Source organism: Pteropus alecto, unplaced genomic scaffold, assembly GCF_000325575.1.
Source record: "Pteropus alecto unplaced genomic scaffold, ASM32557v1 scaffold20, whole genome shotgun sequence".
In the NCBI taxonomy this organism is placed as follows: Eukaryota; Metazoa; Chordata; class Mammalia; order Chiroptera; family Pteropodidae; genus Pteropus; species Pteropus alecto.
In genome coordinates, this window is record NW_006436298.1 from 37,206,180 (window position 1) to 37,222,848 (window position 16,669).

The 16,669-nt window shown below is 37.7% G+C and overlaps 1 protein-coding gene across 1 annotated transcript in view; it reads right to left on the minus strand.

The window, feature by feature from the left end:
- REEP5 (receptor accessory protein 5) overlaps positions 1-16,669 on the minus strand; it is a 35,362-nt gene continuing 18,693 nt past the window's right edge. The window contains exons 4-5 of the mRNA XM_006913284.3: positions 6,963-7,131; positions 1-2,380 (exon numbers count right to left, since the gene is read on the minus strand). Of these exons, the coding sequence (XP_006913346.1) occupies positions 2,331-2,380; positions 6,963-7,131 (219 nt within the window). The 3' untranslated portion in view covers positions 1-2,330. The remainder of the gene's footprint in view (positions 2,381-6,962; positions 7,132-16,669) is intronic.

A 16,669-nucleotide genomic window follows, 5' to 3' on the forward strand; every position in this document is an offset into this window, starting at 1 on the left:
TTCAATGAGATAATGGAATTTTATTTACATCCATTTCCGTTTAATATATCACATCTTCAGGATAGGTGGTAATTTAATTAAAGGCCATGCTCGTTTTCCTCAGGCGGTGGACAGAAGACTCTCCAAAAGAGCAGTAATTATTGATCAGAAACCTTTAAAGTAGAGAAAGAACTGCTGTAGAGATTCTGTAACTTTACTTAACCCCCCAAATACCATTCATGTACAAATAAATGCTTGTCTTCTAGCTAGAAACAGGCTCAGTTAGTTTTTCAAATACTCTAACCACGACAATATATTTACTTGGGAAATCTAAACTGAAGCAGAGTTGTTAAAACTCATAATTTCTCTTGTCTTTAACATGTACACTTTGCCAAAAACAGTAACAAATTTCCTCCAGAATGCATTATAGGAGAAAGCTATCAGAACAAGTTTGCATTCAGAATGTTTTCTTGCTGTAGTAGTTTTTAAACTGATATTAGCCTGTAAGTAGTTATGAGCAATAGTAACTTTTATGCCTCCCATTTTACCTGATAATATATTCTGTATACTGACAATCTGATTATATGTTCTGTATGCTAGAAGTTGACTAATTTCCTTTTTTTTTTTTTTGCCTCCAAGAAAAACATACTTCTTTACAGGGAAAGTGATTTAAATACTCCTAGAAGCACCTTTTCTTTCTTTTTTTTTTTTTTTTAAATCCAAGGCTTTTCTCTCAATAATTGTTTGCTTTCTAAAATTTTTTTCTTTAAGGTAAGTTTACTAAGACTCCTTATGATCACCACTGTTTTACCCAGGAAAAAAAAATGCCCTGCTCCATATTATAATATTTGGGTGATACTGTCCCTTATTTTTGATATCTTTATATATATTTTTACATCATGAGACATCATTCAAAAGGAGAACTAATCAGCTTTATTTGCCTTAAAAATATTTTACAGACAGGATATTTAATCTTGATAGTTTTGTTACGCTCTTTAGTCAGTTTTGTCTAATTCAGAAGGATCCTAGTAGTATGGCTGGTGTAAAGCTCAGTTTTTCTAGTCCAGACAAATTGTCAGGGTCGCCATAAGATACTTGGCTGATCAAGCTGGAGATGATGATTTTTAACTTTTTCTCTATACTTAAACTATGTAGTTATATGCAGTTTATCAAAACAAAGCATAAAGATGAAGGCATTTAAACGGATTACAAATGACTGACTTGCCAACTAGGGAGTCCTCTTGTGTTTGACCTTAAAGGCTAGAGAAAGAAAGTGAAGGCTGTTTTGACTTAACCGCTGCCAACTAAATTACAGGTTATAGCATACCTCCTTTCACTCTCCCAGAACTGCTCTCAGAGCCAGGTGTCATCATTAGCATGTAGTTGCTAGCTAATGATATAAATGACAACATACATATACTCAGAGGTGGACAAGTCTCTAGAGGTTCTTTAAACTGGTTTAAAAAATGACTGGGAAAGAAGACTACATGTTAGCACTGAAGGTGACACCAGGGGTGGTTTCCATTTTAGCATCTCAAAACCAGACAAATCTAAAGCTTATAAACAGATTTTTAAAAGGCCACAAGACGGTATCACTAGTTCTACAGGGAACTGGGAGCTGTAGATTACTGATACATGTGTACATTTCCCCATTTATCACCAAAGTGACTGCTTTACGTAGCTGTTCTAGTAGTCAGCTGCTACGACGTTAGGAAAACAACCAGGCCAACTTCCATTCACGCTCACTTACCACTTAACTATTCATTTAAAATACTACTCGTTTGTATTAATTTCCTGAAATACTCTTCAGCAGATCACACCAGCACAATGGAACGTTCAGTTTTTGGCAGGTGCTCTCCATGAGCATTATGCATGCTATATAGTCAGTAACATTTCCCTACCTATATGTATGCACAAATACATTCAAAACATTTAATACAAAATTGTACATTACATGAATGTAGAACCTTAAAGAGTATCCTGAAATATAAGTACAGAGAAAATGCATGCAGAGAGGGCCCATTAAAGTACAAAGCCTGTGGGATATCTAATTTTACTTTAATATTTCCTGCAGGATGGTAACATATGTCTTTTTCTACCCAGAGGCAAAATATATTTTCCAAAAAATTTGGACACTGCCCATTGCATTAAATTTAAATTAAAATGCTCCCTATGTATATAGACAGTAAAAGTAAGCAAAACAAACTTACAACACATTCCTTTTTTTAATATATCAAAAACGTTTCCAAGGCAACATTATGTTAAAATGATTATACCACAGTCCCTAATACAACATCGAGCTCTAATAGGAAGGTACAGAGAGGGCGGGAAAGTTTCATCCAGTCGGTGGTTTAGGTGCTCTTCTTTTCTTCACCCAGTAAATTCACGGCAGCTTTCTTGGCTGTGAAGAAGAAAGGAAATTTATCAATGCTATTCGTAATTCTGGCTCCGGGCTTAATATAGCTACTAAATAACAACTATCCTCCCTTATGCATCAGATTCCTTGGGCATATGGTGTTCCTCTGTACAATCAAGAAATTCCTGTTTGTGTCTGGGTGCTCACCTGTACAATTTCACTATGTCTCAATCTGATGACAACTAGGTCATCCATCTATTCCGTGGTGACAGAAATCAGAGAGTCCTCATTCCCTGAATCCAGAAATGATTGTCTATTTATACACATATTTTTGTTCTCTTATTGTGCCACCATTTTCTCCTATGATGGGAAGAGTGTGCTGCAAGTCTCTGAGTTGGTGAGGAGATACTATGTTCATCAAGAAAGTATTCTTACACATCTGTGGGAGATTAAGCCTTGCCCGTCCTAATTGCTAAGTAGCTTGGACCATGCTGTAGGAACTGGTGTGTGTGTGATGGACAAAGGGAAGGGGTTTTCTGGAAGCCTCCGAGACCTCCTGTGAGATTCCACAACTGGAGCTGTTTTTTGATGGAGCCCGAGTCCAGTGATGAGACCCAAGGAGACCCTCCTTGTTCACCAGCGACCTGACAGCTCTCCCTTCATTTGATTACTATTGCTGATCAAAATTAACAACAACAAAAACTGCAGCCTCTCTCTTAACTAGACTTTTGTAAATATTTACTTCCTGGAGAATCTAGAGCTTGGAGAAAAGTCTAAAACATGTCAGCGTGTATGTTCCTCCTTAATTTCATTCTGACACCCCTGCTTAAGAATGTATCACATTGTAAAACTGAATTAAAATAGAATTTTAGAGTATTGATATCTAAGAGAACCAACAGGCTAAGAACTGTGGGCAAACTAGACAGAAATGACATTATCAGAGGTTGCTGGTTAGGCTAAGGGCAAGGAAAACAGGAAAAAAAAGTTCTTAAAAAGAAAACTGGTGATCCCAAAGCGGGAGTATGTGAAGGTTACAAGTTATAATTTAAACTTGTAGAAAAATGTATTGAAGTAGACTGGAGTTCTGTGTACAGAAATAGGAGTTCAGAGGAGAGGGGGGTCTGTGAGGGAGAAACGGGGAGAACACGTCACTGCGCGGACACCAGTGCTGCTGGAGAACTGTCTGGGTGTGGATCTTACCTCCCCTGGTCAGGTCGCCTCTCATCTCCCACTTTCTAATTACCATAGAGCTCTAACAACAAAATTCTCCAATTCTATGTCCATTGCCCACTTTTCTCCGATTTCTGAAAACCTTACTGTGCCCTCTGGAACTTAAGACCCATCGCCAGCCAAATCTCTATTGTCAACCACTTCTCCAAATGTTTCCTTTCCTTTCTTGCTTTTACAGAAATACGGCTATTCCCTGAGGACACTGCTTTCTCACGTGGTGGCTGCCTGCCCGCCCCCCCCCCCGCCCCCTTCTATGACCCTAGTGCCACTGGGCCTGTTGATCTGGTAAGTGTTACCTTTGTTCTTCATTGCCACATTCAGAATCTCATGTCATCAGATTATATCTCCCACTAGCATTCCTTTTTCCAGTCATCTCTGACCCTTGGGCTATGCTGACATTTAAGATTTTAGCTCCAAAGTTATTATCACTCCCTAATACTACTCCTAATTACGAATGATTTCAGTATTCATGTAGATTTATGTGATCCTTCCAATATCCTAACCTTAGCTCCTCCCTTCATATTCTATCCTAACTACTCCTGCCTACCTCAGGCACTCACTCATGATCATGTCACTACCAGTAACTGCAGTCCCTCTATAATCTCAGTGTCAAGCATCCCGCTCTCCGCCATCCCCTATCATTTGTAGCTCATTCCTTCTATTATCCTGCTTCAGAGTTGGTCCCCACCACCTGGTTTTATCATCACTGATCTTACCACCTTTTCCACTGTTGGTTACTTTGCTCCTCACCCAGCTTAAATTCCATTGTCAAACATTAATCACTCCTTAGTCCACTCTCACTTCATAGTTCTTACCTAAAAGTAACCCTGATACAACTCTCCAAAACAGACAAACCAGTTTCACTTTAAATTCATGGACACAAATCCCAAGTGAGCCTTTAATGATGCCTGGCAATCACATGACACTGTCCCCGTCCGTTCACTCTCCCACTGTCTTAGAGGGGTCAGCAAATTCCAGCCACACTCAGTGGTTTACATATTGTCTGTAGCTGCTTTCACTCTGCAATGAAAGAGTTGAGTAGCTGCAACAGAAACCTGATGGCCTGCAAAAACTAAAATATCTTGCCCTTTTTCTGGGGTCAGAAAAGTTTGCTGACCCCAGTCTTAGACAACTATTTCATACCTTCTCCTCTTTTCCCTATCCTCTCTCCCTCGTCCTTTCCTTCCTACTTTACTGAGAAATTTGAAGGAATCAGAAATTACTTCTATAAGCTCCTATCGTCACATATACTCTGAGTACCCACCAGCGTCTTTACCAATAAACCCTGATTTCCCTCCTGTTATTACAAACTGTTCCTGTGACCAATTCCTATGACCAATCCCTCTGTTTGTACACTAGAGCCTGTCTCCTCTGGTCTAGTCGAGGACAGACATCCAGCAATTCACCCTCTCACTTCTATCATTTTCTTGCTCTTTGCAGGATCACTCCCATTAATTTTCAAACATACTTTGTTTTTTTCCACCTTAAGGAGAAGAAAAAAAATCCTCAGGACCCTAGTTTCTTCTTCCAGTTATAGCCCCATTCTTCTGTTCTCTGGTAGGAAACTTCTCAAAACAGTTGTCTATATTCTCTCATGCCTTTCCTCCCCTTTCTCTCAAATCCATTCCAATCCGGATTTTGCTTCCGCCGCTCCACAAAACCTCTTTTGTCAAGATCACTAGTGCCTTCCTCACTGCTAAGTCCAATGGTCAGTTTTCAGTCCTTATTTTACTAGCCTTGTCTGCAGCACATGACACAAAGGATCACTCCTTGCTCTTTAAAACACTTTCCTCAGTTGGTCCTAATGATACCATAGTCTTGGGGTTTTCTTGCTACCCCAACTGGCCACTCCTTATCGGTCTACTTTGCTGGTTGCTTCTCATCTCCCCAGTCTCTAAACACTGAAGGCCCCAGGGCTCAGTCCTTGGACCTCTTCTTTTCTAACCACACTCACTTCCTTAGAGATCTCATTCAGGTGGTGGGGACCAACTATATGCTGGTGACCCCCAAACTTACATCCCCAGCCTAGAACTGTCTCCTGAATTCCTGATGTCTATATCCAACTGGCTGTTTGACTACTCTTGTAGGTACCTAACAGACACCTCAGAGTTATGTCCAGAACTGAATTCCTTATTCTCCCCTTCTTAACCTGTTATACCTAGTCTTTCCCAGCTTAATGGCAACTTTAGCCTTCTATCTGTTCAGGCTAAAAAGCTTGGCCTCGTCCTTGACTCCTCTCTCATACTCCACGACTGATCCATAAGCAAATCTTATTGGTTCTACCTTTAAAATCTATCAAGAATCCAATGACTTCTTACCTCTTTCGCTACCATTACAAACCGGTCACCATCAGCATCTCCAGCCAGATCACTACAATGACCTTTTAACTGGTCTCCTGATTTCCTCCCTGGTCCCCTTCAGTCTATTCTTAACACAGTGGCCAAAGTGATACTGTTAAGATACAGGATGGATCATGTTGCTCCTCCGCTCAGAATCCTCCAGCGGCACCCCATCTCACACAGAGGAAAAGCCAAAGCCTTTACAATAGCCCATAAGGCATTACATGATCTGTATTCCAGCCTCCACCCCCAACCTCTCTGACCTTGTCTCTTGCTCTCCCTCTGGATGGTTCTCTTCCAACCATACTGCTTCAGCCTCTAGGCTTTCACATGTGCTGTTCCTTCTGACTGGAGCATTCTTCTCCATGGTTCCCTCCTTTACTACTTGCAAGTCTGATTCAGTATAGCCTTCTTGGTGAGGATTTCCTAAATCACTCGAAAATTGTAACCTTCCTTTCAGCCCATAGCACTCCTATCTTTTTATCTGCTACATTTTCTTCCATGTCATCTGCTGCCTATACCATATAACTTACTTTTAAATTTTATTGTCTATCTCAATAAGATTTTAAGTCATGAGTTCAAGAAGTATGATCTTTTTGGTTCACTGGTTAATCCCCACTGCTATGAACATGCTTGGGACATATTAAGCACGTTGATAAATAAATATTTGTTGAATGAATGAGTCAGGAGAGCTAGGAGAGAATGCATTCTCTAGGACCTGTAACAAAAGCAATTTGAGCAACATATTAAGCAGTTCGCCCTGAACTGTATTAAAGAGAATATACCTGAATATAAATACAGATGACTCTCTAAACTCTGCCCACGACACGAAGTCATTTTTCCTAATAAGCTGACTGAATGGTACATTAAATGTGGCATGGAGGAAGAATCTTGAGAAAAGTAAAAGGCACAGGCAATGTCTTGGTAAAGAAATCCCCAAGTAATTCTGTGATTTGGCCGAGGACAGCTAATGGGACACAAAGGCCAGGAAGCTTATTATTTGGGCCCAGTGTATCATATCTCCTCTCACATGCTGAACCAAACTTCTTTGAACTCACCTTCTTTAGCAATGGCATCTGCAGTCTCTTTGGCTTTGTCCTTCAAGTCACTCACCACATGGTCTACCTGGGACTCGTGCCTCAGGAAGAAAGGACGGATGATGCGCTTGTAGAGTAGTTCAGCCCCGTTGGAGGGGCTCGGGGCCATGCACCACAGCAAGAAGCCGCACTGCACAGAAAGAGAGCCAGCACGGTAACAGGAAGGCGGTGGACATCCCGACAACACACACCACCCACCGCAACTCGGGACGGCACTGCCTCTGCTATTGTCTCCAATAGCATTTCCAGTGTTTTCTGCGAGCTACAGGTGGGCTTGTCTTAGATGTAAAAAAATGTGGCAAATAATGGGCTAGTAAGGAAAAGCTGAGACTGAAAAAGAAAGGTAAAACACACCAAGTCCAGACAGCTTAACTTCCTTTCTAACTTGGGCCACTTTTTAGTTTATAGCTATAAGAAGCTTTTATTATTTATAATTCTTTAAATTTTAAAAACACAGTACTTACCTGCACATGGAAAGCCCTGTGTGGATAAGCCTAATATCTATGAAGCTTGTTCTTAGTAGGCCTACCTTGGTAAGTTTGTCACATTTATTAATCCTATTATAGAAAAAATACCCTGGCCATTCTTGAAATCTTCCCGTAGTGGAATCTCAGTTTTTAGTAGACCTTAGCTTTCAAGGAATCTTTACAGTCAGATGTTCTCTTCTGTCACCTTGAATGTAGATATTATTCCTAACTCTTTCTTTATAGCTCTACTTAGCCACTGAGATTTAAAAAAATCAGTAAGAATTCTGCTCTAAAAACTTAAACAAAACTTGTCTCACACATTCCAGCACCAAAAAAGGCATTTCCTTGCACCCCCCCAAAAAATTGTCACCTATATATCCAAATAATTTTACTGTTTATTCAAATGATAAATAACATTTCAGCACTTCAAGCTGTCTAAGCAGTTTATTCCTACAAGATAATGAGCAACACAGGGAATATTCAGAATGATATGCTCATTTCCCTAGAAAGTTTAATAAACTACATACTGGGTGGGTTTTTTTAGTTTGAGATTCTAACACCCAGCCTAGATGAATCTATAAAAACGGAAGTAATTTCTTGAGATTCCAAATCTACTTTTTACAACTTCTTAAAGTAACTACCCTTCAACTTCTTATGTCACATATTTAACTCTATAGCCTTAGTCCTTGGTATTCCAAACCAAAGACTGCATTCAAATAATCAAGAAACTATATTGCTTTTCTAAGATAGTTCTTTGAACTTAAAATGCACCTATTTGTGCCCCGAAGCTCACTCTATCAGTACCATGTTGGCTCTAAGAAATTTATATTACATATTGAAGTTCTATTACACTCAAAAAATAAAATGCAAGTTTCAACAGATTATTCTCTCTAGATTACATGAACTATAGAACTCTAGAAAAGTACAGTCATGAATTAGACACAAGAGCAGGGGGAGCAAGCTTTCAAAAGACAGGTTACCAGACTGAATTAAGAAAGACAAACTGTAGCTATATGCTTCTTACAAGAAACACCAATTAAGAACAAAACCAATTAAGAACACTTAAAGGGAAGCCAAAAAAGAACACTTAAAGGGATTTTCATCTCTTTATTTATATTAGACAAATATCAACTTCCAAAATAGCTCATATGCTAATATTAACAGTACATAAATATTACTTAAGGCAAAATAAGCAGAGTGACAAAAAAAGGAAAACAAGTCATCAAGAAGATTCACCTGAACCTATATATCTTTGATATATGTAAATTATATATAGCTAAGTATATATGTTTATATAATTTTTATTTTTATAATTATATATAGCTTCCAAATATAGCTCTGAAATATGTAAATTAAAGTCAGAATTATATAGATAAATGGACAAAAGCCACAATTGTAGATTTTAATATTTCCATTAGAATTTGATCTATCAGACTAGAAAATAAAACTACAGAAGAACACCATTGAAAATCTTGATCTCAAGATATATACAGATTTCTCTACCCAACAGGGATTCTACGAGAATTTTATACTACATTATGTGGAAGGTGTTCCCAACCCCTGGCCTCAGACCAGTACTGGGGTCCGTGGCCTGTTAGGAACCAGGCCACACAGCAGGAGGTGAGCAGAGAGCTAGGGAGTAAGCTAAGCTTCATCTGTATTTGCAGCCACTCCCCAGGGCTAGCATCACCACCTCAGCTATACTTCAGATCATCAGGCATTAGATTCTCTTGGGAGCACCGGTCCTTGGTGCCAAAAAGGTTGGGGACCACTGAAGAGGGTAAGAGAATGTGCTCAAACTGGGTTCCAATGCTGGTTCTGCTGCTTACTAGCTAGGCAAGCCTTGTGCATGTTATTTAATTGCTTAAATCTGTTTTTGATTATAAAATAATTATTAGTTGAAATTTTTTTAAAAAATCTACCTCCTACAGATTTTTAAGAAAATAAGAAACATTTGGAGCACCTGGCATAGTAGAGGCTTTGTCTCTTTCTCACGGATACTGTCTTCTACCAACATCCATGAAATAGTAGCAAGCTAACTTACTAGCTTTAAGTAAAAATCAAATCCCAAAACCAACATACACCCTTTTTGAAACAAGTATTCTGTAATTCTTTTTTTTACTACCTGAAATGAAATTCAAAGTAATGATATACACATAATTACCAAAAAAAAAGAAAAAAAAAATCAAGATAATACAGTAGTCCTCCCTTATCCAAGGGGCAAACGTTCCAAGACCCCCAGTGGAGGCCTGAAACCACAGATAATACTAAATCCTTTATATATTGTTTTTTTCCTACACATATATACCTATGATAAAGTTTAATTTATACATTGGGTACAGTAAGAGATTAACAACATATAACTAATAATAAAATACAGTGATTACAATATACTGTAATAAAAGATATGTGAATGGCTTTGGGGACTTTATTAAGTAAAATAGGGTTGCTTGAACACAAGGACTGTGACACCACAACAGTCAGTCTGATAACGGAGACAGCTACTAAATCACTGACGGGAGAGTTATTTCTGGCATGTTTCGTTTAATATTTTTGGACCACGGTTGACTGCTGGTAACTGAAACTGCAGAAAGCGAAACCATGGATAAAAGGGGACTACTGTATTCTAACTGCAATATAAAGGAAAAATACAGTGAAAGTAATTTATAGTAAAATAATATGTAAATGTTCAAGCCAGATTGTACTAAAAAAAAACACCATAAAATACTCTTAAGTAGAATCAGTGACTATAACAGTTAAACAAAATTTCCTCCGTATATTCCCAAAAGGTTGAGAATTTCTGGACTAGAAGGACTACATAGCCTGCTTTCCCTATCAGAGTACTCAGTCAAAACAATAAACACAAATGATTTTTAAGCCAGCCCTCCTTTTACCTCTCCTACCCCTGATGTGTGACAGACTCCAAAACTCATTTACTGAGCACAGCACCAGGGAAACAAAGTTCAGAGTTAGGAAGAAAGGAGGGGAAAGCATGGCAGTAGGAAGGGGGAGGGCAGAGATGCAAACTAGCCATCTCGTAGTCTCAGTATACGTGCGTCTGCAGCCACCCAAACGCTCCAGTGAGCCCTCACAGACACACGATGGCAGAGTAAGACCTTCTGAGACAGGTCCACACACTTAAATAAAGCAATTCCTTGAACTACCCCTCAGTACCTCAGTAGGTATGTTAGTTTTATGTTTGCTGTTTTCCCAGTGGCTCTGCTCTGGTACCCGCTGGGCTTGGCCAGCTATCCTAGTGAATTAGAAGATGTTGCAAGAGAAAACCTTCGTCTTCTGAACCACATGTCTGCACGAACCCCAAATGAAGAACTAAATGAGCATAGTTTTCACTGGCTTTAGCTTTCGTTTCCTCTGCTTAGATCCAGGTTACAGAGACTAAAAACCAGTTTGGTTTTTAATATCCAAACATTCATACAATGTTCTCTACTGGTTGCTTATATAGGCAACACTACACACACACATACACACACACACCCAAGACTCAATACAACAATTTAAACAAAATTATGTGTAGGAAAAGGAAAAGTTACATTCTTGACAGAACATCAGAATTCCATGTGGACATTTTGAAGAGTATGCAGCATGTCCAAGGGGATGTGCCATGTACTACTGCATGAAAAACAATAGTTTTTTGTTGTTTTATGCCTACAGTACCTGGTCTTCCTAGGTGGTCTCCCATCCAAGTACTAACCAGGCTTGACCCTGCTTAGCTTCTGAGATCAGACATTGGGCTCGTTCAGGGTAGCATGGCCATAGACCATGGACCGTGGCTCCACTGCGGCATGAGCCCAGGACCTTCTGCATGTAAAGCAGACGTGCTTGTTGTTGTTGTTTTATGCCTACAGTACCTGGTCCTCCTAGGTGGTCTCCCATCCAAGTACTAACCAGGCTTGACCCTGCTTAGCTTCTGAGATCAGACATTGGGCTCGTTCAGGGTAGCATGGCCATAGACCATGGACCGTGGCTCCACTGCGGCATGAGCCCAGGACCTTCTGCATGTAAAGCAGACGTGCTCAGCATGAGCCCAGGACCTTCTGCATGTAAAGTAGACGTGCTAATTGTACACTGTGGAACCACATCGGAAAAGCAATAGTTTCTTACCAAGTATATTAACTACAGACAGCCCCTGACTTAGTGATTCAGCTTACAAGTTTTTAACTTTACGATGGCCCAAGAGCATAATACGCATTCAGTGATGTTTGGTAGGTTAGGTGTATTAAATGCATTTCAACTTATAGTATTTTCAACTTACAATGGGCTTATCAAAACATAATCCCATCATAAGGAGCATCTGGATTTGGACAGCAGAAAGTGTTTTTAGCATCTAACATCCTAATATGATATTTATTACATATATACAGAGATGTCTTGCTGTGTTTTATTAATATTTAGGAAATTGATATGGCATTTTAGACATGTAATACAATTTAATTTTTTACCATTTAAAATTGCAAGAAATAGTCTCCTGGCTGGTATTCCTATATAGAATATGTGATTTTCAGGAATGGATTATTGATGTAGAGACAGATGTTCATCCCCTCTAAGAATTAATTTTTTCTTCTGCAGGACTTTAGAAAAGTCATAAATTAATGTACTTGAGGAAAGTATACAAGACAGTAGTAGTATTACCAAGTTCTTACTGTTGTTGAAAATCTCTGAATTATCATCTACCTATGTAGATATCAACCCTTCAGCAACCTATAAAAGCTGTTCCATTCACCTTTTCTGTATAAATTAAGGCAAGACTACCAGACAGCACCAGAGCCAAGTATCTATATATTTTTGCATCTCTCCCATGTGATTACTTTGTAGGCTATACTCCAGACTGTTAATTTAGTTCTTCCCAGTAACCTCTGGCTATTGTCTTGAGATAGTAAAATAATTACTGCTCTCTACCTACATCCTTAGCATTTTCCAGTTCTCCAATGAAATAATGTTCTTATATTAAAAATAAAGTTAATTACTGTTCAACTCTCAAGGTGATATTCAGCTGCCAGATTTTACAACTCCCTTTTTAAAAAATCTCTGTAACTATTCTACAGCTCAGGAGTACCCTGAGCTACACAGTTCTTGCCATCCTTTTAATCAAGCTGCCCTCAAAGTGCCAGGTGACGATACTTCCTCAAGGAAACACAAGGCCACCCTTAACCTGCAGTTCAAAAAGTCCAAGTTATTTTAACTGAACTCTTGGCACTATTAGCACTGACACACTAAATCTTTAAATTACAAATTATAACAGGACAGATAATTCTGTCTGTGATTCAAATGCTGTCATCATCCAATTTTCCCTTAGAAAGGATATCTCAAAGATAGAGATGTGCTTAATATGCAGTTTGGGACTAGCCTGGTCAGAACTGAGAGTTAATGTCAGAAAAAAATATATTTCAACATTGACCTCTTGATATGCTGCAATCACTTGATCAGAAACATAAATCTTCAATGCAATATATACATGATCTATTATTGAACTGTACACTAGAAACCTATTTGGTTTTATTAATCGATGTCACTCCAATAATTTAAAAAACCCATAAATCTCAGGAAGCCTTTCCAGTGGAGTCACAAAACTAATGATGGGCTAAAGCTAAAACACACTGCTCAGAATGCACAAACAGAAGTTTAAAACAAACATGTGAAGGGGGAGATTTCTCTATCTTTTTTTGCCAACTACAAAATTAAGTAGAGAAATGTTATGCTCTGTCAATAGGTGAAACAGATCCAGACAGGTGACAGACTGGATTAGGACTTAAAACTTGCTAGAGTTTATTCAACCTTGTTTTAAAAATCTAAAATAATGATTTAAATGAGGCTGAAGATGAGGCGCAAAGATATTCATTGCACATTAGTTAAAAGAGAAAAACGAATCTAAATATCTATCTATTGGGGAGTGGGTAAATTATTACCTATAAGGAATAGACAACTAGGTCAAAGAATATTAAGTAACATGAGAAAATACTCATTGTGTTAACTGAAAAACGTGAACTATATAATTGTATATAGTATATAGTCTTAACCGTACATATATGGTTCCATACATATACAGTTAAGACAATAATATATATATATATGCACTTCTACTTGTATTTATGTATATAGACATACATATATGGTTCCATACATATACGGTTAAGACAATAATATATATACCACTTCTACTTGTATTTATATATATAGACCAATATATTTGCAAATTAAAATAGGAAGATGACCCAAATGTTAACAGTGATAGAATTACAAATGCCTTTTTCTTCCTTCTCTAAAACATGCGTCCACCTCACCCCAGCACACATAAATGTAAATGTAAACAGGATAACATCAGGGACTTTGTTTTATTCACTAAAGTGTCCCCCAGACCTAGGAGATTCTGGCACATAGAGATTCTAAATAAATATCTGCTGAATAACGGAATGAGTATATGCTATTTTCATTATCAGAGAAAAAGGGGATTTTACATTTATTTTTAAACCCTTCTGTTCAGCTCATGATCCACTGTTTCTCGCTCAGTCCATTGTTATGTGATCTTCTCAGCTCACCTTTGATGTCAAACCACTAGTCCCTCTTATTTACCTCCAATTTGTAGGCTGCTTTAGAAAAATGAAAAACAGTACAAAACCACCAATAGTAATTCTGCAAAAGATAAAATATTAAAACACATTCTTATTTGCAGGCCTTTTTTTACCCTCCCATACAATCACCAGGTGAGTGTAGCAACGGCTTAGGTAAGATCTTTGCTAGTCCTTGACCTGGGATACTCTCCCTTAAAACAACTCCTACATACTCTGCAACTCAGAGACATTCTCAGTCTGTTCATTAAAGCCACTCAAAATATGTTACGAATGCAGGTGGAAAGCATTTTGATTGACAGCATAAACAATTTTAAATCATCTCAAGTATATTATCTACTTGAAACATATGCAGCAAATTCACTCTCATTGTCATACAGCAAAGGATTACTAATGGACGCACATTCATTTTACTGTTAGGGAAGAAAATTTGCTGCCAAGCACTTTTTGTAATGTATTTCAAAACAAAATATAAATGATTTAATGATCAGCTCTTATTTTGGATCCTCTCTCTACCTCTTCTATTAGCAGAGGTGACCAGGAGCAGGCTGAATAGAAGTCAGCCGTGCTCATGTTTCAGAGGTTTGAGGTCAGATACCGGCCTGACGGTTCTGCTAACAAGATACCGTCCACTGCAGCAAGGAGGTGGACTCAAGGCAAAGGCCAAGTTTCTTTCCAGTAGAGAGAGTATTGTGATGTCACTACCATTAGATGGATCTTATGAAGGGGTTCAAAATTATTTGAATTTTAAAATACATGGAATCCAAATTAAAGATTATAAAAATATGTTTATAAGTGCTAAATGTCTTTGAATAACAAAAACAAAAAATATCTAGCAAGCTCTGAAATCTTAAATCTTCCCATAGACCAATTTTTTCCATTTGTTTAAAAGGAAAATTCTTCAGCTGTCTTACGAGGCCTTCTGTGGTAATGCCATTCAGAATTAAAAAGATAGATATACTATAATGAGCATGTTTTCATTTAAAATTTTAAACTATTTAGCTTCTTGTTTTTATTTTTACCATGAATGATGTCATACTACATATAACGTTCTATAATTTATATAATTTTTAAAAATTTCTATATCCGAACATATGGATCATTTCATTCCCCTTAACTGGATGTACTATTAATTCATTTAACCATTTACTTGCTGATGGACTTCAGTTGTTTATAATTTTTAGTTATAAACCAACAATGCTGTAATAAATATCTTTATACAGCTCTCTTATACAGAGCGAATATCTCCTTAGGATACATACTTAAGAACTGCTAGAAAGAAAATTTTCAATTTGACAAGAAACTGTCAAAAGGTCCCTTAAAAGGCCATTCCAATTTATACTGTGACACCACCACCACACATCCATTTTCCAATATATTCACCAAAAACAGACAATATTAATCTTTTAAATATCTGTCAATTACATAAGCATAATATGATACTTCACAATTTTAACTATCATTTCCCAGGTCACTAGAGAGATGTTAACTGGCTACTCATATTTTTCTCTTCTGCGAAATATCTATAATTTTTGTCCATTTTCTTTTATCTGTAAACATTTTTTATATATTCTATATACTAATTCCTTGTTGTAAATGTTGTAAATATGTCCCCCTAGTCTGTTATTATTTTAACTTTGTTTATGCTGCCCATTGTCACATAGACATTTAATTTTTAAAAATTTTATTTAGTCAAATTTATCAAATCTTTTTCTTTGTGACTTTTATGTTATGTCTTTGCTCCATACCTCCAAGATAAAAAATTATCTCATACTTTTTTGTAAAACAAAGGTTTTGGCATAGAAGTCCTGTCCTTGTATGGCACTGAGGAAAACAGATGGGGACTAAGTTGCCAGGGCAGTTCCTTCTCAATACCTCCTGCTCCAACCCCTACAGATGTGAATTGCAATTTAACAGTATCTCCTTCTAATACTGTTTGGGGAGCAAAGGGTGACACCTTGACCTGAAAAGCTGTTTTCTGAGGGAACAGTGATTAACTGTGGTTCCTCTGCTGCCTGGGGCTCCCTACCCCAGAACTCACCCAGCCCTACCAAGAGCTTATTAGGACTGGCACAAATTGGGGTGTGGCCTTTCTCCCAGTTCCCAGCAGAGTAGCTGATAACCCTGGAGGAAAATGGGCTTAGAGGCCAAAATAAGAAGGTATTTGAAAAGTACAACCATTTCAAAAGAAAGACAACACAATCAACATGGATCCTGTCAGCAGCAGAAATATTAGAACTGAATGACCAAGACTTTTAAACTGGATTACTAACTATATTTTAAAAATGTACAGCAATATGAAACAAACAAAAAACAAATAGGAAAGAGCCAAGTAATAATATTAGGTATGAAAAATATAATAGTTCAGATAAGGAACACAATGTATAACATAAATAACAGAATGGAACAAACTTGAAAATTGGAAGATGTGACTGAGAAGATCTCCCAGAAGGAAAATATAAACAGATTTCTAAAATAGCTAAAACCAAAAAACAAGAAAAAATATATCCATAATTACCCAGAAATAAAAATTGAGATAATATCAACATGGTGGTGGTTACAGTGAGGGAGACCAAAGAATGAGACAGCTTCCTGTATCTAATTTCCTAAATCTAAA